Below are 27,376 nucleotides of genomic sequence, written 5' to 3' on the forward strand. Positions count from 1 at the left end.
TGGCCGACACCATGAAGATTTGTGGAAAGTGTGTCGGTCAGCTGTGAATGACATTGAATTATTTTACATGATATGCTGTTTCTAGAGGTGCACAATGTCGTATCGGGTGATAACAAGTACCCTACCAAGGGCAGCAAACTATGGTAAGCGATGATGAAAAATTTAGGTTCGTGTTTTATCAACCGGTAGACAGTTGCTCCAAATCAAAACAACGCTTGCAATGGCAGCAGTTAGCCTCAATGTGATTATAATCGCGGTTATATTAATGACATTTCTTGCACGTTTTGATTTCTTTGCAGGCCTAAAGACCTGTCATCGACGGCCTTGTGTTTGTCGGTGCCATACTCGCTCACACATGATTTCGAACTCAAAGAGGTTAGTGTCAGTCACTCGTCATGACGTAACTTACGGTTAGGCATATATGCCTACGGTAGCCGAATGAGGAAACGTCATCTTTTTAACAAGTGTCTTACCTACTTGATATGTCCTGTTTTCGTCTTTATGTGTGTTTCAGACAACGTTCAGGAAAGAAATATAACAGTTGTAAAACCTAATGATGAAGATGAGAACATGATGACATAAGGCGTACTGATGTCACAAGATAATAATAATAATGATAATAATGATAAGACAGTGTGCTTTATTTCTCTTTATACTTCCTCGTGTTTGTCATGTTCATGTAAATAGAAATAATTTGGTACACATGCTTTTTAGCAACACATATCCGCCATGTTTGTTTGAAGCTTCTAATAAACATCGGATAAAGCCACGCATGACAGCAACACCATTTGAAAAATAGAGGGATAAAGCTCAAAATAAGTAGACAAAATTACCCTGCTTGCTTTTCTGTGGTTAAATATGGTTAAACCTTGAAATTGAATATCCAAACGACCCATAAACATTGAAAATGGGACACAAAATGGGAAATAGCAAAACTGTTAAATGATACTGATATTTGCTATGTTATCAGCAAATGCTGTATGAAAATGATTGATTTCTTGGTTAGAAATTGACTGAAATTATAGTTTTAATATGTTGTTCATAATTGAGCTTGGTTAAAATACCTGTCACTTATCTTTTTTGCCATTGCATTACTCTATGACAAGTATCAGCATTGTATGTTGTATGCTATTTTCAGGAGTTATCTGATGACTGTGGCTAAAGTACAGACTGAAGCAAACAGCAAAAGATTACTATCACAGATTCACCCAGCTGCCTATGTTCTTTCAACAAAATACAAGCTAGATTCCCATCAAGACTCTAGCTACTACAAATCAAGATATCTCATAGGCTCTTCCCTGGATCTTAGTAGCCTGTCTGCGTTCCATAATAATGTGATTTATAGACGATTACATACCACTAAATTATTTTACAAAGAAGAGTCGAAAGTAGAAAAGACTGTGAAAGCATTGAAAGAGGAGGCCACTGATGTTGCTAAGAAACCAGTAGAAGAGACTGTGGTGGTGGTGAAGAAGTCTTTGTGGCAAAGATTTGTAGCAGAGTGTAGACATTACTACCATGGGTTTAGGTTGTTGTTCATAGATATAAAGATCGCTGCCAGGATGGTGTGGACCATTCTCAATGGGAAAAGCTTAACGCGGAGAGAACACAGACAGGTACAGTCGTACTCAGGAATGATATGTTTGCATGTTTTTCAATGCTCTTGTGGATATTAGTCAGTAAAAGGTCCGGGTTCGATTCACGACATGGGTACAATGGGTTAAGCTCATTTCAGGTGTCCCTTGCTGAGATATTGCTAGAAGAATGCTAAATGTGATGTAAGACAATCCTCGCTCACGCATTTGGATTTTAAATGTTAGGCCCTATATGACCAATTTGTCAACAGTTCCCCCCTAAAACAATCTAGACATTGGGAAAACTGTGAGGAAGATGATTTTGCCCCATTTGAGAAAAATATTTTAATTAAGAAATATAGATACTGAATACGAATAAGTTTTTAAACTTATCCTATCTCACGCTATGCAATTCTTCCTTCTTTCGAGCCTATGGGGAAATGCAATTTGTTTTTTGCAGCTGGAAACTTTGTTCAAGCACGTTTCCACATAGGATTGAAAGAAGAAGTAAGATATGCATAGTTTGAGATAGGAAAAGTATACAAAAAACTTGAATAAACAATTTAATATAACATTTACAATTATGTCTTGTAGCTTGTCCGCACAACAGCTGACCTGTTTCGACTGGTGCCGTTCTTGGTGTTCCTGTTGGTTCCGTTCATGGATTTTCTGCTGCCAGTGGCCATCAAGCTTTTCCCAAGCATGCTGCCCAGTACATTCAAGGATGAGAACAAAGAGGTGAAGCATACAGAAGGGTGTCTTTCTGACTATCACTACCAATATTATTGGTGCCAAACTTTATGTAATACACAAATATGTTATTTTTAACAGGAATTTAGTTACAAATACTATGTTACAAATGTAGTATTTCCTTTAAATCATCTTGGTATTATTTGATTGTCAAACGGTCATTATCATTTTGTTGCATGGTCAGTATGAGGATGTAAGTTAAATCATTGTCTTGTAATGCGTCTCCCATGTGCTTTTGTACCTGAAGGGATTCCTTAATAGATCCCTAGTACCACTCACTTGTTGCAAAAAGGGAATTTGATTGACCAGCAAATAAAGTACCTTATGAATCTTTGTTGTTGAATATAACATCAGCTTTATTCATATAAGTATATTTTTCAAATGAAGTCAGCTTGTCTGTTACCATCAGGGTTTCCCCTTGTTTACCAATAATATGGGTAGTGATAGTCAGAAAGACACCCTTCTGTATGCTTCACCTCTTTGTTCTCTTCCTTGAATGTCCTGGGCAGCATGCATGGGAAAAGCTTGATGGCCACTGGAAGCAGAAACTCGATGAACGGAACTAAGAACGGCACCATTCGAAACAGGTCAGCAGTTGTGCGGACAAGCTTCAAGACATAATTGTAAATGTTAGATTAAATTGCTTATTTGTATACTTTTCCTATCTCAAACTATGCATTTCTTACTTCTTCTTTCGATCCTATGTGGAAACGTGCTTGAACAAAATTTCCAGCTGCTGAAAACAAATCACCCGAAAACATCCCAGCAACAGCACCCAAACAAATTGGATAAACAAATCCTGTGCATAGCGATCTACACGACCTGATCATGTGATGACCCCTGCCACATCATTCTCTTTCCCAGAGCTAACAGGCAAGAGGAGCAGTGATGGAGTGATGGTCAGGAAGGCCTATACAGTGTGAGATAGGATTATGTACAATTTAATGTAAAATGTACAACTTTTTAAACTTATCCTATCTCACACTATGCATTTATCCCATGGTGGGGCGAAGATACCCAAGGCTGTATAGACTAAAACTGTAAGACAGACACGAGGAAGCTGGTGCTGAACAGTGATAAAAAAATAATCTATAAGACTGCCTAGAGTCATAAAGACAAGAACTCGTGAGCAAGAAAACACACCATAACAGGCGATATGATCCCTATATAATAGATGGATGTAACAGCATGAAATCGAGTATAATATGCATTGCATGTTTTCACGTATGACATTGTAGCAATAGTTTATTTGCTATTTTCAGGATATGTAGTATGAAAGAACAGGAACGGGAACACTATGCTCAGGATTATAGTGAGGGTGGTGACCATTGTGATGCTGGGGTGTGTTCGGGTGATTTGTTTTTAGCTGCTGAAAACTCTGTTCAAGCATGTTTCCACATAGGATTGAAAGAAGAAGGAAGAAATGCATAGTTTGAGAAAGGAAAAGTATAGAAATATACAATTTAATGTAAAATTTACATTAATGTCTTCTAGCTTGTCCGCACCACAGCTGACCTGTTCCGACTGGTGCCGTTTTTGGTGTTCCTGTTGGTTCCGTTCATGGAGTTTCTGCTGCCAGTGGCCATCAAGCTTTTCCCAAGCATGCTGCCTAGTACATTCAAGGAAGAGAACAAAGAGGTGAAGCATACAGAAGGGTGTCTTTTTGACTATCACTACCCATATTATTGGTGCCAAACTTTTTATGTAATACACAAATATGTTATTTATAACAAACCTTTTGGCAGGAAATTAGTTACAAATACTATGTTACAAATGTAGTATTTCCTTTAAATCATCTTGGTATTATTTGATTGTCAAACGGTCATTATTATTTTGTTGCATGGTCAGTATGAGGATGTAAGTTAAATCATTGTCTTGTAATGTGTCTCTCATTTGCTTTCCTATCTGAAGGGATTCCTTAGTAGATCCCAAAACCACTCACTTGTTGCAAAAAGGGAATTTGATTGACCTTAAAGTACCTTATAAATCTGAGTTGTTGAATAAAACATCAGCTTTATTCATATAAGAATATTTTTTAAATGAAGTCAACTTGTCTGTTACCATCAGGGTTTCCCCTTGTTTATTTTTTAGTGCAAGGAAATAACATTTCGCTTTGCTTCAAGGTTAAATATATATTTGTAGCAACTTAGTCTCTAATTATTAAAACAAAAAGGAGAAAATTTTGACTGAACTTTGTGTGAATGACGTGTAGATCTAACTAAGTTACTTCCAAGATGATGTCATTGCATTGAACATGATGATGAAGGAATTAAAACCAGGTAATTTTCATATGTTTTCTTTATTTGTTGAAAGTTGGGACTGACAAAAATTAGGTGGGACTGGTAATTTTTAGAGTTGCCAGTCCACCAGGACAGACAGTTTCAAAAGCCAGTGGGAATACTGGAAATAATGGTTCAGGCTTCCTGTTGTTATGTAAATGCTCTTTGGTGGGAAGGGAACCAAACGTGTTCTTAAACTGAAATTTGGGAACGAGATTTTTATTACAGCAACTAGAAAGTCAGTGAATTCTGCCCATAGCACTAAAGATCACTTCATGGAACGAGGCCCTGATCTCTTGGCATGTGTAGGCAGAAGGTTTACTGTCAGGTAGGTTCCATCAGCAGCTTGTAGATAAGTTTGTCCATGTGTTGCAGCAAGAGAAGCTGAAGAAACAGCTGAAGGTGAAGCTGGAGATGGCAAAGTTCCTCCAGGACACCGTCAACGAGAGTGCTCTCCAGGGCAAGAAGTCCTCTGGAGAGAAGGTCCAGAAGTTCTCAGACTTCATGAACAAGGTAAGTTGAGCTTGCACTTGGATCATCATGGATCTGAATTGTTTTATGGAGTCAGTATACTTAATTTACCTTATCCTGACTCATACTACTTGCTTATCTCTCTCTATTTCCGAAGTGGAAACTTCCTGAACTGTGTTCCTGTAGAACAGAAAAACAGCTCATCCGAATGCACCCCTGGCCTGTGCATGTGCACAGGAAACATGTGACCAAGCTGGTGTACTCGTCACTCTCTCAGTTGCACTGCAGACATGCACAGTTCGAGTATTGCATATCTGTCTCTTAAGGACATGCTTCAGAACACAAAGGTTGAGAAGAGGGTTCATTCCATTATCCAGGAATAGTTCAGCAGAAGTCTCCAGAACAACCATCTTCTTCTTGATGAGAGCATTTATCATCAGCATCCAATCCACATGAAGTTAGAGCCATAGCATCTACTCTAGCGCTTCTGACGATAATGGAAGGCTGTTTCTGGAGATCAGATACTGTCTTCACTAATCATTCCACAAGATGTTGCTCGATGTTATCAATTTGGACCATTGGTAGTTGCACGACTGACAGTGCCTTCCAGAAGATTTTCTGCAAGTACTCAACCACTACGTTTACTACGTAATACGATTGTGTTAAGTTTATGACCTTCTCTTAACATTACAATTGTTTAACGTAAGCAGGAAAAATCGTTTTCCTCAACAAACGTGACTAAATCCACCAAATCTATAAGATTTATTCCTCTCTTTCACAAGAAGGAGGTGGTACCCCACATGGATACAAAGACGAATATCACATTCTCAAGGGGTTAATTGAACAGGTCTTGTTCTGAACCACAGACAGAGGTGGAACCCACCACCTATTGTGGGATTCAAGCAATTAGTATGAGTCAGGATAAGGTAAAATATGTATTTTTTAACTTATCCTGCATTACTCCGTATTGCATTTACTGCTGTCTTTGACAGAGTGACGAACTGTGTGAGATCCAGCTGCTGAAGAAAGTTGTCCCAACCAGCTCAGGAGGCAGCGCCCTCTCACAGTCGGCACGTGACCCGGAAGTCATGACGTCACACAAAAACACATAACTGCTTTGTCACCTCCACGGACGGACGTACTGTGTATCCCTTGTGGAAATTAAAGCTTATTATTTGTTTTTTATATTTTGCGTGTTTCTACATTCATTATATGCTGCTACATTGTTACCTGTTATGGGCCGTGACCTTAGGGTCTTCCCATTCGTAAATTGTAACGTTTATCGCTCGTCTGTGGCTCACGTCACAGTAATTTACGGGCGCAATGTTGTTCCCGCCATTTTGTTTTCTTTCCCGCCATTTTGGCCATTCACCACGTGGCCACGTAATGTCGTGTTCTGCGTTTTGAATTCTCTCTTTGGCTTGGGTAATACATTACATTTATGTATGTTGTTTTGGTGTGCTTAAAGCCTTGCCTTTTCGCTACCTCTCAGCGTAATTGTTTCTTCTCATAAACTTCAATATAATACGAAGTTTTTGAGTTACATTATGTCTCCCGTTCTCTGTGGTTTTGCCACATGGTTACGTGTTTGCACATGGTTATGTGTTTGCTTAAAGCTATGCTTTTTCGCTACCTTTTAGCGTCATTGTTTGATCTCATAAACTTCATTGAAATACAAAGTTTCTGAATCACATTATGCTTCCCATACTTTGTGATTGGCCACATGGTTATGTGTTTGCTTAAAGCTATGCTTTTTCGCTACCTTTTAGCGTCATTGTTTGATCTCATAAACTTCATTGAAATACAAAGTTTCTGAATCACATTATGCTTCCCGCACTTTGTGGCTTTGCCACATAGTTATGTTTTGCTTAAATTCCAGATTTTCTGCCTCGCTGCACTTGTTGCCGCGGGAACAAATCTGGTCGGGGCCGCCCCTTTCTGCCGTGATTGTACGACGCCCTGTACTTTCACAAGGCAGTGCCGATGTTGCAGTCATTCGTCGCTGTGATCCTTCAGCTCATGCGAGTATCCAGGACACACCTCGCTCAACGTGCTCGTCGACCCCCACCTACGTTGACGGCAGCAGCGCTCAGCGGAGCTTCGCAGTGCTCCCAGCACCAACGGCGGCTCCCAACGTAGAGTCTGCCTCCCATGGCACGACATACGACCGTTCACGGTCTCCTACTCCACCGGCGGCTCCAGCGCTCCCAACGTAGAGTCTGCCTCCCCTGGCACGACATACGACCGTTCACGGTCTCCAACACCACCACATCAACACGGCGCCCCCGGCGCCTCCGGCGCCTCTGATGTCCCTGCGCTCCCGGCGCTCCCGGCGCCTCCGGCGCCTCCGATGTCCCGGCGCTCCCGGCGCTCCCGGCGCCTCCGATGTCTCGGCGCCTCGTGCGCTCCCGGCGCCTCTGATGTCTCGGCGCCTCGTGCGCTCCCGGCGCCTCCGATGTCTCGGCGCTCCCGGCGCTCCCGGCGCTCCCGGCGCCTCTGATGTCTCGGCGCCTCGTGCGCTCCCGGCGCCTCCGGCGCCTCTGATGTCTCGGCGCCTCCGATGTCTCGGCGCCTCCGATGTCTCGGCGCCTCGTGCGCTCCCGGCGCCTCTGATGTCTCGGCGCCTCGTGCGCTCCCGGCGCCTCCGATGTCTCGGCGCTCCCGGCGCTCCCGGCGCTCCCGGCGCCTCTGATGTCTCGGCGCCTCGTGCGCTCCCGGCGCCTCTGATGTCTCGGCGCCTCGTGCGCTCCCGGCGCCTCCGGCGCTTCTGATGTCTCGGCGCCTCCGGCGCTCCCGGCGCCTCCGATGTCTCGGCGCCTCGTGCGCTCCCGGCGCCTCCGGCGCCTCTGATGTCTCGGCGCTCCCGGCGCCTCCGATGTCTCGGGGCCTCCGGCGCCTCTGATGTCCCGGCGCTCCCGGCGCTCCCGGCGCTCCCGGCGCCTCTGATGTCTCGGCGCCTCGTGCATTCCCGGCGCCTCTGATGTCTCCGCGCTCCGGCGCCTCCGCATCCTCTGATGTCTTCGGCGCTCCCGGCGCCTCTAAGGTCTTTGATCTCATGATCTTCGACGCCTCTAATGTCTCTGGCGCCTCTGACTACTCCGGCGCCTCAAGAGTTACGGAAGAAGCGCCTATGATATATCCGGCGCCTAAGATGACCTCCGGCGCCCAGATCAACAAGCTTTATCAAGCTCAGATCAACGAGCCGACTATCCGATCTTCTACTGCGGCTTAAGGGGCACCATCGGCAATCGCCTCCCCGGCGCCACTGCCCTCTTCTCTTGCTGCCGTCTCATAACTCGTCACACGGAGAAGCATGGTGAAACAACTGTCGCCGCTCCTGTCGCTACTCTCCCGTCGGTCTTCGGGATCGTGACTATCGTTCTACTTCGTTCCTGGGTGGAATCTTTTCAACCAATAGACAGTTGGTCTGATTCAACTTGCCCACTGAGACGTTATCCATAATCCCGTCGTTTAAAGCGCTATGATTCCGGAGAGATGACCTGCGGGTTTCCATCGAATCAGAGCGTCATGTGAACAGCGTCTGTATCAGATTCGACGACGACATCCACTTACAAAGAGTTTACTTCGTCGACATCGCCGTCACCATCGCTGTTCTACCCTACCCTAGCGCCAGCGTTCCTGAAAGAGACTCTTCCTCGGCGCTCACCGGGTTTTCCACGACGCCCATGGGGTTCCGTGTTTTATCGCAAAACTCGGGTACACCACTTGATCGTCTCTCACGCAGTTCATTGAGGATTGTCTGTGTGTGGAGTTTGCACCTCAGTTCCGACTCCAAGGCGGTTTTCTCGGCTACTGCGCAGTGTGATTTACATGTCACGTGTCAAGTACTCGGACTGTCAACAACTCCGACCGGAATTAGGTCAACTTACCATGGCAAGGGGTGCCATGTATTTCTACAGATTGGTTTCCATGTCTACCTGTACGCTTGGTGCTACCACTCAACCAGGCGCCTGTCGCAGTCCATCCATGCTCGGATGTTGGAAACAATAGACCTCCTCTACCAACACGGCTGTCACGAGGAACCTTGTTTCATCAACCCTTCGCTGTAAGAACGATAGCGCCTATAGGCGTTCAAGGGATGGAAAAGATCGCCTTCCTTCGTCCGGTTTGATCTTTTCGACTACGACACCTTCCTATCTTCCGCCTTGACTACCGGACACAGTGTCGATTTGATACTTAAAGTCCCTCGGCCGTCCCACTGACCCCTGTTGCATACCTGCCTCGTATCGTGTTGTCGTCCTCCATCGTCACCTCGATATAAGAACAGGAGTACTTATACGCCGCTTCAGGGATGAAAACGATCTCATTACTTCGTGCAATGGCCATATTGCCTCGACTTCCTACTACCCGGTTACGTCGATGCCCCGGCGGTCGATTGTGAAGCTGGTTTACTTCGTCTACTTGAGGTTGGCTCGCAGGCGATCACACCTTTTTCCGAATCGTACCGACGGTACGCAATCGCAGACCCCTGTTGCTGACTACCTCCCCTGCCACCTTGTCAGTGGCTAGTGGCCCACACCAGCCCACATTGTGACCACCTGTGATCCAGAGATCAACACCATTGGCACAGCAACAGCCTCGAGATAAAGGCTTATCCAGGACGTCGCTTGCTGACAGTGCTTTCTCGGTCACGCCCTGTTGATCGTGTCCACTGACGACGTCACCGTAGTGTGGTGTTTGCGGACCCAGAGTACTCGCCCCTCTCCCGGCGCTACAAACTCGACCGGCGCCCCCGAGAATCACCATCTTCGGCGTTCCAGGCGCCTCAAGCTCTCCGACGCCTAACGCTCTCCGGCGCCTCGGGCCAGAATATGTCAAACGGTCGACACCCCAACCCTAGATCTGTTTGCCTCATATCTGAATGTGGCCAGCTGTCGTCTTCCATTCCACCTGTGCCGGATACGACCGCTGTGGCAGTCGAAGCCTTCCATCGTTCCTGAGAAGGATTACGCGTGTACGCTTTTCCGACTCCGGTTCTCCCTCCCATGGTTCTTCAGAGATCCAGGCCACTCGACCCCTGCCATTGACTTTGGTCTCGCCTTATTGGTCAGCCAGAAGTTGGGTTATCGACCTCCGAAACATACCCAGAGACAACCCCTGGAACTTCCGGTGTGGTCCAACCTTCTGCTCCATCCACACGGTCTGTTGCCACACCCTCATACCCGCATGTTATCGTCTGCACGCCTGACACACCTGCAGAAAGCCAAGGGCTATTCGGCTAGAGCGACCAAGGCTATTGCTTCAGCCCACCGTCCATCTACAGGGGGACTGTATGCTGATAAATGATGCTTGTTCCAGGCATTTTGTTCTGACAAACACCAGGATCCGATGACAGCGTCACCGCAGATCCTGGATCAGTTCCTTCTGTACTTGCGTAGCACCCGTCGGTTGAAGGGCTAACCACCCCCACACACCTGGTCGCCATCTACTCCGTTCTGGCCATCCCGGACGATCGGAGAAAGACGAAAATTCCCGACCTACGGGCCTGGCTGCGCTCGTTCAGTCTTGAAGACCTGAAGGCCAAGTTCGGACCGCCTGCGTTGGATCTGAATGTGGTCTTCAACGCCCTTCGAACCACTCCCCTCGTCTTCCTTCTACGACCTTAAGTAGAAGACGGGTGTTTCTACTGGTTTTGACTACTGCCGCTCGAGTCCATGTACAGCACGCCCTCGACGTCTCCCGTGCCCGGTTCGAATGCGGTACCCAGGGCGCCGTTCATCATGGACCGTACTGGGACGTCAGCGTAAAGACTCAACTCCCAGGACAGCCTGATAGATCATTCCTTGTCCCCTCCCCCCTCGTCCAGTGTGGGTGCCGAGGATGAGGATGAGCGTCATTATGCCCAGTAAGGGCACTGAAGGTTATTCTACGATCTAAAGACTGCCGCAAGTCTAGGAAACACCTTTTTCTGCCGGTCTCCCCTTCGTCGCAGTCGTTGGTCAGCCGGAATTCTTTTCCCTGTGGCTCCGGACGGTCATCCTTAAAGCTTATGAGCCGCCGGATTGGACCCTCCCCCCAAAGGCTATCACCTGAAATAAAATGAGATCAGGGCGATCGTATTTACACTGGTTCTTCACGGTATACTGTTCCATCCAGTCGTTCAGGGAAGCCTGTTCGTGGCGATCGGACACCGCCTTCACCAACCACTACTTCCGTGATGTAGCCTTGAAAGTTGTCGCCGGCGTTCACAGTTTTGGTCCCTGGTTGTAGCCCAACAGGTCATCTATCTCCGACGCCACTGATTCTCCGATACCCTGAGCGGGGCCCGTCGACCTCTCTGGTGTTTATCACCCCAGACGAGACGGATCTCTTGCGTTCCGCATTCGCTCTTAGGTCAGTTTTAGTTTTGGGTTACCCGACTCATTCTATTGCTGTCACCTTTCCGGGTTTTACTTTTTGCATCAACTCTCATTTCCTGACGACAGGAATGGTAGTAGATGTGGACACCGGCGCCGACGCCAACGCCGCTGCTTCTCTGATACCTGAGCGGTGCCCGTCGACCTCACCGGTGTTCCTTGCCTCCAGCCTAGAGGGCTATCCTGCGTTTCGCATTCGCTCTTGGGATTGGTCGTCGATTTTGCCGCCGACGCCGCTGATTCTTCGATTCCCCGAGCGGGGCCCGTCGAACTCTCTGGTGTTTATCGCCTCAGATTAGAGGGGATCTACTGCGTTTCGCTTTCGCTCTTCGGTAAGTTATATATTTTGGCAACACGCCTCATTGTATTTCGATTACCTATTCGGGCGTTTCGTTTTTGCATCGACTCTTGTTTCCTGAAGACAGGAATGGTCGTAGATGTTCCGGTCATCACTTGTATGCGGTGCGGATTCATCGGACCTTGACGAGGGTTTAATATGGTTCACATCTGCAGGTATGCCCACCGGCCATGCCGTCTGATAAAGATGCAATACGGAGTAATGCAGGATAAGTTAAAAAATTTAGTAAAATCTAAATATTTTTTACATTTGTATACTTATCCTGCATTACGAAGTCTAAGTGCCCTCCCTTTCGCTACGCTACCTCCCCACGAAGTTTCAGATGTTATGTTTAAAGCAGTTATGTGTTTTTGTGTGACGTCATGACTTCCGGGTCACGTGCCGACTGTGAGAGGGCGCTGCCTCCTGAGCTGGTTGGGACAACTTTCTTCAGCAGCTGGATCTCACACAGTTCGTCACTCTGTCAAAGACAGCAGTAAATGCAATACGGAGTAATGCAGGATAAGTATACAAATGTAAAAAATATTTAGATTTTACTAAATTTTATATAAAAAATATCATTTATACTTATCCTGACTTTTACACTAATGCGCCCACCCAGCCATCCCCTCTTACCCTGTGTTTTGGCCGTTAGATAAAGGAAATGAGAGAGTAATGAGTACAATGGTGTACATGTGCAGGGCAGGGGTGTGTTCGGGTGAGCTGTTTTTCTGTTAACGGGAACACAGTTCAGGAAGTTTCCACTATCGTTGGGAACTAGAGAGAGATAAGCATTTAGTATGAGTCATAAAAAGTATAAATGATATTTTTACTCTAAAAAATACTTTTTCGGACTGTTTGAGTCATCAGATGTTAAGAAGTTGGGTTAATACTCTGGTATTATATCGTTTGATGAAATGGTTCTTTTACAATGTTCTCTTAGGTATGGTTTTGTCGCTTTGTAGGGACGGTCGGGTAGCCGAAGACCCAGGTTTGATTCCCGACATGGGTACAATGTGTGAAGCCCAATTCTGGTGTCCCCTGCTGTAATATTGCTGGAATATTGCTAAAAGCGGCGTTAAACCATACTCACTCATTCATTGTTGCTTTGTAAACCAAGATGTTTGGTCATTTTGGCGGGACTTTGACAGGAATGTCTGATTTTGATATATTTATTTACCAGATTCGAAGTGAAGGTATCCGACCAAGCACAGATGACATCATCAAGTTCTCGAAGCTGTTTGAGGACGAGATGACGCTGGACAACCTGTCCCACCAGCAGTTGCAGGCGCTGTGTCGTGTCCTCAGTATCACCCCCATCGGCACCGACGCCCTGCTCCGCTTCCAGCTCAAGCTGAAACTCAGGCAACTCAAGGCTGATGACAAGGTACAGTCTAGATTGGAAGCAGTCCCTGTCTCCTATATGACTGTGAAATAAGAGAAAGAAACATCTGAGCTTTATTTCCAAATGCATGAAAGTCTGTATGAGTTGGTATTGCAAATTATATTAAATTTCAGATTAAGAACTTTGTAACATTTGTCCCCCCAGGCATATAATGCGGGGGGATATAGTCATCATCTGGTCTATCTGTCCGTCCGTCGCATAACTTGTAAATCGTGAAAGATTTCTCATCCAAACTTGGTACATGTATTTACCAGTGCTGCCTTTTGCTATTGTGTGGCCTGGGGGGGACTTTGTCATCTTCTGTGTTTGTTTGTAGTTTTAGGTTATTTAACACATCACTTACATGATATTATAATAAAATGGAGACCTCTCCAGTCTAGGTAGTGTCAAGTTGCTGTTTTTAGACAGCACTTGCAATTTAATACTAAACTAGACACATGGGCTGGAAGAGAATCTGAACTCAGCTTTACAATATTTTGGCTTACTGGAGGTGGTCATGTGACCTTTTAAAGACTTCTCACTACAGTTTGAATCACAAGTAAATTCATGCTGTAACTGACAAGAATTCACTGCAAGGGATTCTTGAGCAGGTGGGGGCATGGGTGGCCCAGTGGTTTAAGGTACTGCATTTTGCCGTGCAGAGTTGCATCCCTTGGGCACGCCAGAAACTTATGATTGTGGGTTTGAATCCTGGTTTGCCCTGATTATGTTTGTAGGTTTGTTTCACCAAAGTGGGAACATCTTAGGACTGAATCACTTCAGGCTCATCTTCCTGAGGCAAGAGAGTTAACTGACATTAAAAGTCCAGTTTCCACCCTTGCCAAACTAGGCTGGAATTCCTGGGCTCGATCGTAGTGCCACCAGTGGCTATTACGAGTTATGTCCATTCTATGCCTCTCCATTGACCAATCAGATTCAACCTCTCGTATCACTTGCATTTGTTTCAAACAAAACGGTGGCGCCCGGTCAAGACGATCTGATCGATAATCAAGATCTATATTGTGATAAAATGAGTCTTACCTAACGAAGTGCATCAAATCACGTGAGCACCTTGATTAAAAACATGAAAAGATATAGAAAATATCTGTTGACACAAGTTAGCTGTGCACATACTTTGCAAATCCTGCAGTCGACCGAAATCTGCATGACACTTTACGAACCGGATTTCAATTTCAGTGCGCGATTATGATTGGACTAAGCATAGACTCGTTAGTCCAGCCAAAATGTAACTCCATAAGACCAGCCTAGTTCGGCAAGGGTGGAAACTGGACTTTTATAGTCAGTTAACTCACTTGCCTCGGGAAGATGTTTCAGGCTTTGCTCCTACATCAAGCTGACATGCAATGACATAACTAGAATACTGGAGTTGGGTTTAAAGTGACGTTCATGAGGTTCACCAGTGAGGATCTGGTGGCCACAATGTGTGGTTGTTTGTGAGTTATTGTAATTGACTGAATAGCTGTTTATGCTATCAATCACAAGTTTGTCTATCCCAGATTCAACTATTGCCATGATAGCTGGTATATTGCTTACTCTGAAATAAAACAAATCGCCGGTGGGACATTAAATTTTATCATATTTCCTGCTTCCTCCCTGAAAGTGGAATAAATCAGGACAGAAATAATTGTCACGGTGGAGGATCTACCCAGAACAGCTAATGTCCTTTCACATTCCACTCACCCTTTAACGTTTCTTCTAGCCTTCACTGGTGTTAGTTTCTGTCTTGTATAATGTTGCAATTTTGAGTGTTGCAATTTTTAACCTTCTGTGCGACTTCTACAGCATGTACTTTCTGTTTCGTCATCACTGTCTTCTACTCCTTTATTCCTACCAGATGATCATCAAAGATGGTATTGAGAGTCTATCAGTGACCGAACTGCAGGTGGCCTGCCGAGCAAGGGGAATGCGAGCCTTGGGTGTGTCTGAAAAAAGACTCGGTTTGCAGCTGCAGCAATGGCTTGACCTTCACCTTAATGACAAGATCCCAACATCACTGTTGCTGCTATCACGTGCCCTGTATCTCCCGGAGACCCTGTCCACGACTCAGCAACTGGAGGCTACAATCTCGACTCTCTCCGACACACCGGTCAGTTCAGCATTGCTGCCATGTCATTTTTCCCTGGATCAGATTGTGGATAACTTATGGTTGAAATATGTAGACCAGTTGGATGTGAATATGTTTATAGGATTTGGGTACTAGTAATTCTGTGATGATCAATCTCATTAAAATCAGATCTTAGTTCTCGCTACCGCTAAACAAAGATCTGAGGACATCCCATTACGGGTCACGCCAGACCGACCTTGCGCGAACTTTGACCGACCAATGGAATGACCAATCAGAAGGCAGCTTTCTCGTGCTTTACGGCACTAATTTCAAATTGGCGACTACGCTTCGAAACATATTTTGACAAATTCTTGATTACAAATTTGAAACCTGAATAAAAGAACTTTCTGGAATGGCTAATAGATGGTCAAGATTGTATGAATTCAGTCGTTAAACCCGTAACTATCGTTCGGAATATCCCGTGTTAATGTTTTCGAGGTTGTATGACTAGAAATGACATTCCGACTGTCACTTTCATGATCTGGTAAATGACGCTCTGATTGGTCTGATGAAAGGTCGTTCTGATGTGACCCCTAATGGGATGACTTCAGATCTTTGTTTAGCGGTAGCGAGAACTAAGGTCGGATTTTAATGAGATTGTGTGAAGATGTACATGTTTGTGTCAATTGTAACTATTTGATATTTCTGAAGGAGGTTTTTGTTACTACCGTATTCGACGTAATAAGCGCCCTGCTCTAATAAGCGCCCACTGTGATATTTGCTAATATATTGTCAAGTGAACAATCCCAATTAGCACCCCTTCCAATTGATCAATGTTCACAAGACTTATTTATTCGTGTATAATACGCACGCGTGTGTTATAAACACCCTTAATTATGGGCAATTAAATTCAGGAAAAATATATCTGTCGTATATAAACAGTTCAGGCCGTCAGCATAAACCTCGAATTTTATCTTAACAGGGCTCAGAGAATCTCTGCACTCTTTGTAGAAGGGATAGGTATTTGATGTTTAAAGTGTGTCACAATATTTTACAATGCACAAGGCCGTATTGCGATACGTATCACAATATATTGTATAGTTCAAAATTTTGAATTAAGAAGCAATTTGCAACATCAATGCAGGGATTGAAGTTCATACATGGAACAAAACAAGATGCTGCAACAGCATAATGTTTACTCATTCAATACATATGTACGGATGCATGCTCTGGGTATGTGATGACTTGGTGTTACACCACTGCCATAGAAGAATTCCAGAATGTGAACTTGCATTTTGGAATTACGGAAACATTTCGAATGTACATGTATTTGGCAAGTGTATAACACTAAACACCCGATAAAAATCGCTCGATGTACCGAGCATTAAAACATGATATTGTGATAAGTATCATGGAAAGAATGAACCTCAATTTACCAGTATTCTGGTAATACCGCCGACCTTACTTTGTAGTGTATAGGAAACAACAAGATGTAGATGATCCAGCAGTGATGACTTGATTGCCTGTCCTGTCCAGATCATGGTGTATGTATGTTGATGTACTGTGTGCTGTCCAGATCATGGTGTTTGTATGTTAATGTACCGTGTGCTGTCCAGATCATGGTGTTTGTATGTTAATGTACTGTGTGTTGCAGGCTGCGGAGGAGGCCAAGCTAAAGGTGGCCGAGTTGAGCGGAGACAAAGTCGACAACAAGACGAAGTTGGACCTCATCAAGCACGAGGAGGAGGCCATCCAGAAGGAGAAGCAGGCACAGATGGAGGAAGAGGAGTTGGACAAGGCCAAGGTGATGATGATCTTTGGTCCGTTGTTAAGAGCAGCTTGGACACTGAAAATTGGGGGAGTGGGGGGTTCGATTATTGTTTCTGACGTTAAAATTAATGATTTTACTCAAAAGACATTATTTTTCAAAATATCCGGCATGCGTTTTGATGTTGCTAAAGTTTTGTGAACAGATATTTTTTTTTACAAATAAACCACCTCACAAATTTCAAGGTGAGGTTAAGGGCGATATGATTGTGGGTCTGTAACAAGGTTGTGTTTCAGCAATTAGAGCGTGGTGTGAACAGCAATATGACTGTGGTTATATAACAAGGTTGTATGTTTTAGCAATTGGAGCGTGGTGTGAACAGCAATATGATTGTGGTTATATAACAAGGTTGTATGTTTTAGCAATTGGAGCGTGGTGTGAACAGCAATATGATTGTGGTTATATAACAAGGTTGTATGTTTTAGCAATTGGAGCGTGATGTGAACAGCAATATGATTGTGGGTCTGTAACAAGGTTGTATGTTTCAGCAATAAGAGCGTGGTGTGAACAGCAATATGACTGTGGTTATATAACAAGGTTGTGTTTCAGCAATTAGAGCGTGATGTGAACAGCAATATGACTGTGGTTATATAACAAGGTTGTATGTTTTAGCAATTGGAGCGTGGTGTGAACAGCAATATGATTGTGGTTATATAACAAGGTTGTATGTTTTAGCAATTGGAGCGTGGTGTGAACAGCAATATGATTGTGGTTATATAACAAGGTTGTATGTTTTAGCAATTGGAGCGTGGTGTGAACAGCAATATGATTGTGGGTCTGTAACAAGGTTGTATGTTTTAGCAATTGGAGCGTGGTGTGAACAGCAATATGATTGTGGTTATATAACAAGGTTGTATGTTTTAGCAATTGGAGCGTGGTGTGAACAGCAATATGATTGTGGTTATATAACAAGGTTGTATGTTTTAGCAATTGGAGCGTGGTGTGAACAGCAATATGATTGTGGGTCTGTAACAAGGTTGTATGTTTTAGCAATTGGAGCGTGGTGTGAACAGCAATATGATTGTGGTTATATAACAAGGTTGTATGTTTTAGCAATTGGAGCGTGGTGTGAACAGCAATATGATTGTGGGTCTGTAACAAGGTTGTATGTTTTAGCAATTGGAGCGTGGTGTGAACCGCAATATGATTGTGGTTATATAACAAGGTTGTATGTTTTAGCAATTGGAGCGTGGTGTGAACAGCAATATGATTGTGGTTATATAACAAGGTTGTATGTTTCAGCAATTGGAGCGTGGTGTGAACCGCAATATGATTGTGGGTCTGTAACAAGGTTGTATGTTTTAGCAATTGGAGCGTGGTGTGAACAGCAATATGATTGTGGTTATATAACAAGGTTGTATGTTTTAGCAATTGGAGCGTGGTGTGAACAGCAATATGATTGTGGGTCTGTAACAAGGTTGTATGTTTTAGCAATTGGAGCGTGGTGTGAACAGCAATATGATTGTGGTTATATAACAAGGTTGTGTGTTTTAGCAATTGGAGCGTGGTGTGAACAGCAATATGATTGTGGTTATATAACAAGGTTGTATGTTTCAGCAATTGGAGCGTGGTGTGAACAGCAATATGATTGTGGTTATATAACAAGGTTGTATGTTTCAGCAATTGGAGCGTGATGTGAACAGCAATATGATTGTGGTTATATAACAAGGTTGTATGTTTCAGCAATTGGAGCGTGATGTGAACAGCAATATGATTGTGGGTCTGTAACAAGGTTGTGTTTCAGCAATAAGAGCGTGGTGTGAACAGCAATATGATTGTGGTTATATAACAAGGTTGTGTGTTTTAGCAATTGGAGCATGGTGTGAACAGCAATATGATTGTGGTTATATAACAAGGTTGTATGTTTCAGCAATTGGAGCGTGATGTGAACAGCAATATGATTGTGGTTATATAACAAGGTTGTATGTTTCAGCAATTAGAGCGTGGTGTGAACAGCAATATGATTGTGGGTCTGTAACAAGGTTGTATGTTTTAGCAATTGGAGCGTGAGGCTGCTGAAGCACTGGCGGCACAGACTGCTATGGACACGAAGGATGTGCTCCGTGATGAAGCTGCCATTCTCGATGTCAAGCCTGGAGAAGGTGAGGAAGCAGCTTGCGATGATCTCTAACATTCAGTTACAGTTGATTTGTAATTATACATCGTTAAGGCCCCATTCCACCATGTTTTTGTAGTGCTAAGTAGATCGTAACTCCCATACCGTAGCATTTTAGATGAGAATTATTTTTTACAAAATAACGTAAAAGATTCCAGGTCAAGTTTAACTCCTCCCAAATGCCATGTATTTTAAGAATAGTTTCACCTTTCGTCTTTGGCAATTATGTCAGGATGTGAAAATTGACACATTTATCACAGGGGGCGTATATGGTTTTATATGGTCCCACATTAGGAATTATACATTGTACCTCCAGCCTAAGGCGAGTGGTATAAAATCTAATCATGCTAATGTGGGACACAGAAAACCACATATACTCCGAGTGATACTGTTACAACAAATTTATCTTACTGACATGTTTCAGTCTCCCACTTTAAAGAATTAAAACAAAGTGATAATTGATAGAATAAAGTGTTTGATTGAGCTGAGGTTAATTTGTGCTGTGTCACTTGACAATGAGATTTAATTGCCCGCTCCGAAATCCACATACAGCCTGTTTTTTTCGACACAGGATGTAAGAGATTTCTTCTCCTCCTCAGAAATTTCCCTTCCAGACAGGATACATAGTTTTATTTATCAAGATCACGTGAATCAGTCAGATCTCATCTTGGCGGTAACAGCCAATGTAACATATCCCAAATACTGATATATAACTGCAAGGTATTTTCCACACATGCATGTAGTTTCATGGTTGTTTGTGTTAGAGTTATGTTGATGATGATGACTGATGCTGTGTTGCCGTACCCAGAGCTGAAGGACATGGCTCCTGCCATGGAAGAACCAGAGGAGGAGAAGATCTCAACTAAAGACTTGGAAGAGATTGAATCAGCTCTGGAGGAGATTGCTGAACAGAAGCAGCTGAACATCGAGAAAGAAGAACTCCAGGATCTCAAGGAAGAGGTGGAGGAGTACAAGGAGGTGAGTCACATGGGGGGGTGTTGGTGGGGTGTTGGTGGGGGGTGGTGTTGGTGGGATGTTGGTAAGGAGTCACATGGGGGAGTTGGTGGGATGGTGTTGGGGTGGTGTTGGTAGGTTGTTGGTGACGTGTGGGTAAGGAGTCACATGGGGGAGTTGGTGGGGATAGGTATTGGTGGGGTGTGGGTAAGGAGTCACATGGGGGAGTTGGTAGAGGGGGTGTTGGTGGGGTGTGGGTAAGGAGTCACATGGCAGAGTTGGTAGAGGGGGTGTTGGTGATTGTTGGTAAGGAGTCACATGGGGGAGTTGGTGGGGGTTGGTGTTGGTGGGGTGTGGGTAAGGAGTCACATGGGGGAGTTGGTAGAAGGGGTGTTGGTGATTGTTGGTAAGGAGTCACATGGGGGAGTTGGTGGGGGGTGGTGTTGGTGGGGTGTGGGTAAGGAGTCACATGGGGGAGTTGGTAGAGGGGGTGGTGTTGGTGGCTGTTGGTAAGGAGTCACATTGGGGAGTTGGTGGCTGTTGGTAAGGAGTCACATTGGGGAGTTGTTGGGGTGTGGGTAAGGAGTCACATTGGGGAGTTGGTAGAGGGGGTGTTGGTGATTGTTGGTAAGGAGTCACATGGGGGAGTTGGTGGGGGTCGTTGTTGGTGGGGTGTGGGTAAGGAGTCACATGGGGGAGTTGGTAGTGGGGGTGTTGGTGATTGTTGGTAAGCAGTCACATGGGGGAGTTGGTTGGGGATGGTGTTGGTGGGGTGTGGGTAAGGAGTCACATGGGGGAGTTGGTTGGATGTCGGTTGGGTGTTGGTGAGGAGTCACATGGGGGTGGGTGTTTGTTGGGGTTTTGGTGGAGAGTTGGTGGGGTGTCGGTAGGGTGTAGGTAGGGAGTCACTTGGGGGTGTAGATAGGGAGTCACTTGGAGGTGTAGGTGGGGAGTCACTTGGAGGTGTAGCTGTGGAGTCTGTGGGATGTAGGTAGGGAGTCACATGGAGGTGTTGGTGGGGAGTCACTTCGAGGTGTTGGTGGGGAATCTGTGGGGTTTAGGTAGGGAGTCACATGGAGGTGTAGGTGGGGAGTCACTTGGAGGTGTTGTGGGGAGTCTGCGTGGTGTAGGTAGGGAGTCACTTGGAGGTGTAGGTGGGGAGTCACTTGGAGGTGTAGGTGGGGAGTCACTTGGAGGTGTTGGTGGGGAGTCTGTGGGGTGTAGGTGGGAAGTCTGTGGGGTGTAGGTAGGGAGTCACATGGAGGTGTAGGTGGGGAGTCACTTGGAGGTGTAGGTGGGGAGTCACTTGGAGGTGTAGGTGGGGAGTCACTTGGAGGTGTTGGTGGGGAGTCTGTGGGGTGTAGGTAGGGAGTCACATGGAGGTGTTGTTGGGGTGTAGGTAGGGAGTCACTTGGAGGTGTAGGTGGGGAGTCACTTGGAAGTGTAGGTGGGGAGTCTGTGGGGTGTAGGTAGGGAGTCAATTGGAGGTGTAGGTGGGGAGTCTGTGGGGTGTAGGTAGGGAGTCAATTGGAGGTGTAGGTGGGGAGTCACTTGGAAGTGTAGGTGGGGAGTCTGTGAGGTGTAGGTAGGGAGTCACTTGGAGGTTTAGGTGGGGAGTCACTTGGAGGTGTAGGTGGGGAGTCACTTGGAAATGTAGGTAGGGAGTCACTTGGAGGTGTAGGTGGGGAGTCACTTGGAGGTGTAGGTGGGGAGTCACTTGGAGGTGTAGGTGGCAGTCACTTGGAGGTGTTGGTGGGGAGTCTGTGGGGTGTAGGTAGGGAGTCTGTGTGGTGTAGGTAGGGAGTCACTTGGAGGTGTAGGTGGGGAGTCACTTGGAGGTGTTGGTGGGGTGTAGGTGGGGAGTCTGGGGTGTAGGTGGGGAGTCACTTGGAGGTGTTGGTGGGGTGTAGGTAGGGAGTCACTTGGAGGTGTAGGTGGGGAGTCACTTGGAAGTGTAGGTGGGGAGTCTGTGGGGTGTAGGTAGGGAGTCAATTGGAGGTGTAGGTGGGGAGTCTGTGGGGTGTAGGTAGGGAGTCAATTGGAGGTGTAGGTGGGGAGTCACTTGGAAGTGTAGGTGGGGAGTCTGTGAGGTGTAGGTAGGGAGTCACTTGGAGGTTTAGGTGGGGAGTCACTTGGAGGTGTAGGTGGGGAGTCACTTGGAAATGTAGGTAGGGAGTCACTTGGAGGTGTAGGTGGGGAGTCACTTGGAGGTGTAGGTGGGGAGTCACTTGGAGGTGTAGGTGGCAGTCACTTGGAGGTGTTGGTGGGGAGTCTGTGGGGTGTAGGTAGGGAGTCTGTGTGGTGTAGGTAGGGAGTCACTTGGAGGTGTAGGTGGGGAGTCACTTGGAGGTGTTGGTGGGGTGTAGGTGGGGAGTCTAGGGTGTAGGTGGGGAGTCACTTGGAGGTGTTGGTGGGGTGATGATGGGGTGTTGTTGAAGAGTCACATTGGGATGTTGGTGGGGCATCGTTGGGGTGTAGTCGGGCATCAGTGATGTGTAGGTGGGGTATCAGTTTTAGGATTTGGGGGTGAGGGGATGCAGGAATTTGGTGTCCACCAGCCTTTCATAGCAAATAAGAAACACAAGGGTAACCCTGTATTTGTAGCACTGATCATCATTACAGGGATTCTCAGGGTTCAAGAGGGTTCAAGAGGTGGGGGGAGAATTCATTATACCCCTCTTTCATGGCTTGTAATGGACAATATGGTAACCCTGTGTTTAAAGTATTTGATCATCATGTAGATGTTTCTGACCTGATTCCTACATTGTAACAATTTATGAAGAAACCCTTTCATGGTGTCCGTTTCCAGGATGATGTTGCTAAAGTGTTGCTACTTGTGAATACATGTATATGGAGAATGGCCAACGAGCTACAAGGAATTATGTCCTGTGTGAATGTATGGTTTTTAATTAAGGCAAGGAACTTACAGCATGCATTCAGGAGGAACAGTTAATCCATAATTCTGAGTTTCAAGGAGGCTATCCTATGTATTACATTTTAAGAAAGTAAGTAAAGAAAAATGTATGAAATGCCATCCTTACAAACTGCACTTCATTATTCAGATGATGTATTGTAATTGATGTGTGACATCTTGAACAATGGATGCTGTCATATTGTGTTTTTCTCAACAATGAAGCACTGTGACGTCATGTGGCTGACCAATCAGCATTGAGAATCACAAATATGCACATGTGTAAATATCAGAAAGTTATTACACACGATCATTGTAACCTTACGGATAATATGTGATGTTATGCCATCTGTAGGTGATTGAAATGTGGAGTTTACTTTTATTTATCATCAGGACTTGGAAGACTTGAAGAGTGTCATTCTGGCATCTGGGAGACCTCAGGAGGATCTTCGCGAATCCAAGGCTGCTCAGCGTCTGACGAAGCGAGTGAGTAAGATGATCTCCCAGCTGGACGACGTGATCTCAGGACTCCACAAGGAGAAGCAGAAGTTTCAGGAGGAGTTGGAGGTCAAGCAGGTCAGGATGAAGTGGACCTCGGAGCAGAAGGATGACGAGCGACTGCAGCAGATACGCAAGGAGATTGCAGAGGAGAAGTCAGTACACTTCATCTTGTGTTTGTTACTAGGGATTTTTGGAATTGCTAGTGGTTGTAGAGTTTAGGTGATATGGATTGTAGTCTCCAGAAGACACTCGAGGAAATTGCAGATGAGGAGTCAGAACACGTGTTAGGGATTGTTAGTCATTGAGTTGAGGTGGGGGCAGGCTCCATCATTTTTCAAGGTGATCACAGAATTTGATGAATTTGTTACATAAACAGATCGAAGACTAGAATATTTTGCATATGTCAGCATGGACCTTGATATCATTGGATGGGACAACTTTGTCATAATTTGACCAGTGGTTTTGAATGTTATTGATGTTGAATTATATTGAGCTATCTCCCCTTGATCTATACAGTCCCAAAGTTATCATGATTGAGATCTAAGTGAATACCATTTTATGTTTAACACACTCCTCATACCCATACTGGGGCATGGGTGGCAATTCGCAGTGCAGAGTTGTGTCCCTTGTGCAGGCCAAAAAAGTGTGACTATGGGTTTGAATCCTTGTTCATCCCAATTATGTTTGTAGGTTTGTCAGCACCATACCCGTGCTCGTGGGTTTCACTGAAGTGGTAAATATCTCAGACCTGCATCACTTCGGACTTTCCTACCACCTTAAGCTGACACGCTGTGTTATAACTGGAATATTGTTCAAAGCGGCGATAAACCCAACTCACTTACTCATACCAATAATGCTCATATTAATCCATTGTTTTACTTGTCAGGAACACCATCATCAGCATCAATGAGATGGTTCTTGCACTGAAGCGGATCCAGAAGGTGCCAGACGAGACCAAGCTGCAGACTATCGTGGAGGTGCTGGACCAGGACATGGATGGCATCATCGACATCAATGATGCTCTCAAGGTATGTAGCAGCAGTGGCGGCAACAGTTTATTAAGCACTTTATTCAATATTGAAATGGACCTGAACTAAAACTTATGTTTTTCTACCAGGAATGGTATGTTTTAATATTTCACCATAAATTGTACATCAGTTACATATAAGCCGACCCTTGAAGATCCGGGTGGAATAGGTCTTCAGCAACCCATGCCTGCCATAAAAGGCGACTATGCTTGTTGTAAAGAGTGACTAACGGGATCAGGTGGTCAGGCTCGCTGACTTGGTTGATGCATGTCATCGTTTCCCAGTTGCGTAGATCAATGCTCATGACATCAATCACTGGATTGTCTGTTCCAGACTTGATTATTTACAAACCGCCGTCATATAGCTGGAATATTGGTGAGTGTGGCGTTAAACAACAAACAAACAAACACACATATAAGCCTCAAAATGTGTGGTTGACAGCATGGAGTATGACTAGCATCAACCTGATCAAACATGCACATAATCACCGACCGAACCTAAATCCTTCCCCGCCATGGAGATTGAGGTTTAGGACGGGTGAACCTTTACTTGTCATAAGAACCGACCAAACGGGTTGAGTGTCTTCATGAAATGAAATGGTGTTACTAGGAGATGAGGATGTTGTCAAATGGTGGTACTAGGAGATGGATATAAGGGAATCAGTGTGACCTACTCAGCAGGCGAGCATCCCAACAAGGCAGTAGTTTCTAGTATCTGACTGTTCCAGGTGATTGAGACACTAGGGCGGGAGAATGTGAAGCTGAACAAGTCCCAGGTGACGGAGATGCTTGAGCTGCTGAGACAGGAGGACGTCATTCAGGAGGAGGAGAAGCGACGTGAAAAGGAGGAAAAGGAGAACACGAAGCAGGGCACAGAGCAACAGCAACAACAGCAGCAGCAATAGTGGTTACAGTCTGTATCATCCCATTCCTTCTACAGATATATGAAACAATGAAGTAAACGCATAGGATTGCAGCCCCTGTAGACCCTGTGAGAACAGCAAGGAGAGATGCGTGTACCAGTGCATTGCCTTGGTTAGAGCCTCTGTTGCTTGAACAATTTGTTGAGAAATTGTAGAAAGCACTTGCTTATTCTGGAATCCATGGAAATTCTGTATGGCATGTGCCTGAATCCATCTTTTTGATCACCCTCTGGCCATGAAGGACTTGATTGTCTGCCAGATTAGAAATGTGCATTCTCGTCATTAGTTAGATGTATATTTATGAGATGAATCTGAAGATTGATTATGAGATATAGGTGAAGATAAGGATTGATATTGGTAGTTATGAACAGAATTGATTGTGACATAGGTGTTCATGGAGTGCTGAGGGACCTGTCATTTATTACAGGGGTTTGGTGGGTCGGAGGTGTTTGATGCACTAATGTACTGAAAATTATGAATCTCCCCTAATGCTTGTAAGATTTATGGTTAGCCCTCCCCATGTCCTTGTACATTTTTATCATGACCCTTTCCCAAATATGTGTGTAATTTTTTATGACCCTCCCCTTGGCTGGCATGTTTTTTGGTGACCTTCCCCTAATTCCTTCTGCCCCAATCCTCCCTATAAATGACTGGTCCCTAATATTGTGAAAATTATGTCAACTTTTGCCTAAACAATTTGTATGAATACTGAATTTTTCTTATGTTGTTGTTTAGTGGTGTTCATTACTGCTGGAACAGATGAAAATATTAGATATAGAAGAATACATACTTGTGACATAATGCTGGAAGCATGTTAAAGTTAGAGTCGTATGTTGTATGTGTGGCAATTTGACAGTCATTTTTTTCCCAGAAGTTAAATGGGAAACATATTAGAGACTTCATGTTAAAATTGTGAGAGGAATCAAAACATGATGTGTCGAGCATAGTTGTGATGCATCGGTAACCATGGAAACTAGTGGTGTGCAGACATGCAACTGGTATTATTGCTGATCTCATATAGCCAGGATATAGAGCCCTATTCTTCTAGTAACAGGGATGGAAGTTAACAAAGAACATCTACTATCCCAAATGGTCATAACATATCATGCATGTACAGGTCTCATGGTGCGACTAAAACGGTAGCTAACGCGACCTAAATTTCAATTTGTCTACTGTCTAAAATTCTGAGGTAGCCAAATGACTACCTTCAAAAATATCTTGTGGCGACTAAATTCCATTGCTACACATATGTAGACTCAAAAATAAACGTGTCTGCTACTGATTGTACTTGCAAATAATTCCTCCTAAAGTGAACAATGAACCAAAATGCATAAATATTAATGTAATTAGTATTTCATTTTAGTTGATTGTTTATTGAATAAGCAAGGATATACCTATATAATCTAGTAACATAAAATGCATCATTTTTGAGTCACAAATAACAAAACTCAAGTACAGCATGTACAGTTTCCAATGATATACAATTCCAAGACTAGTGCTATGACTTGTACATATAATAGTTATTTGATAAAAGATAATTTCAAATGCTTTTGGCTACCAACCCTATTGGCTTGACTTTTTGATTTTACCACTGGCTACCTGGAAAAAAAATACTTGTAGCCATATGGCTACAAGGTAAAAATTTAAACTTTGAGGCCTGATATAGCAATATCTCCCTAATTGTTGAAATGCTTCTAGCCCTTACGACTCCTTTAACATTAAAGAAACTGGCCATGGCTTCCATCCCTTAATATTATATAATCATCTTCATCAGATCTCGATGTGTTCCAACAAACCAAAGAATATTCATCTGTGCATGTTGTAGTCATGGTGGTATTATAATCTCCAATAAACGTCCAATCTTTTACTGTAATATGAT

General features: G+C 44.6%; 1 protein-coding gene across 1 annotated transcript; it reads left to right on the forward strand.

The window, feature by feature from the left end:
- Positions 1-26,637, forward strand: LOC139453426 (mitochondrial proton/calcium exchanger protein-like). Its single transcript, XM_071235118.1, has 13 exons — positions 1-143; positions 300-375; positions 1,139-1,616; positions 3,819-3,962; positions 4,979-5,116; positions 12,972-13,175; positions 15,028-15,279; positions 16,892-17,041; positions 19,062-19,167; positions 19,990-20,159; positions 23,440-23,699; positions 24,434-24,575; positions 25,303-26,637. Exons 1-13 carry the CDS (start codon positions 95-97, stop codon positions 25,477-25,479), a joined length of 2,346 nt encoding a protein of 781 aa, XP_071091219.1. The 5' UTR covers positions 1-94; the 3' UTR covers positions 25,480-26,637.
- Positions 26,638-27,376: the final 739 nt, after the last annotated feature.

The sequence above is a fragment of the Haliotis cracherodii genome, unplaced genomic scaffold, assembly GCF_022045235.1.
Source record: "Haliotis cracherodii isolate W230 unplaced genomic scaffold, xgHalCrac1.p SCAF_9, whole genome shotgun sequence".
In the NCBI taxonomy this organism is placed as follows: Eukaryota; Metazoa; Mollusca; class Gastropoda; order Lepetellida; family Haliotidae; genus Haliotis; species Haliotis cracherodii.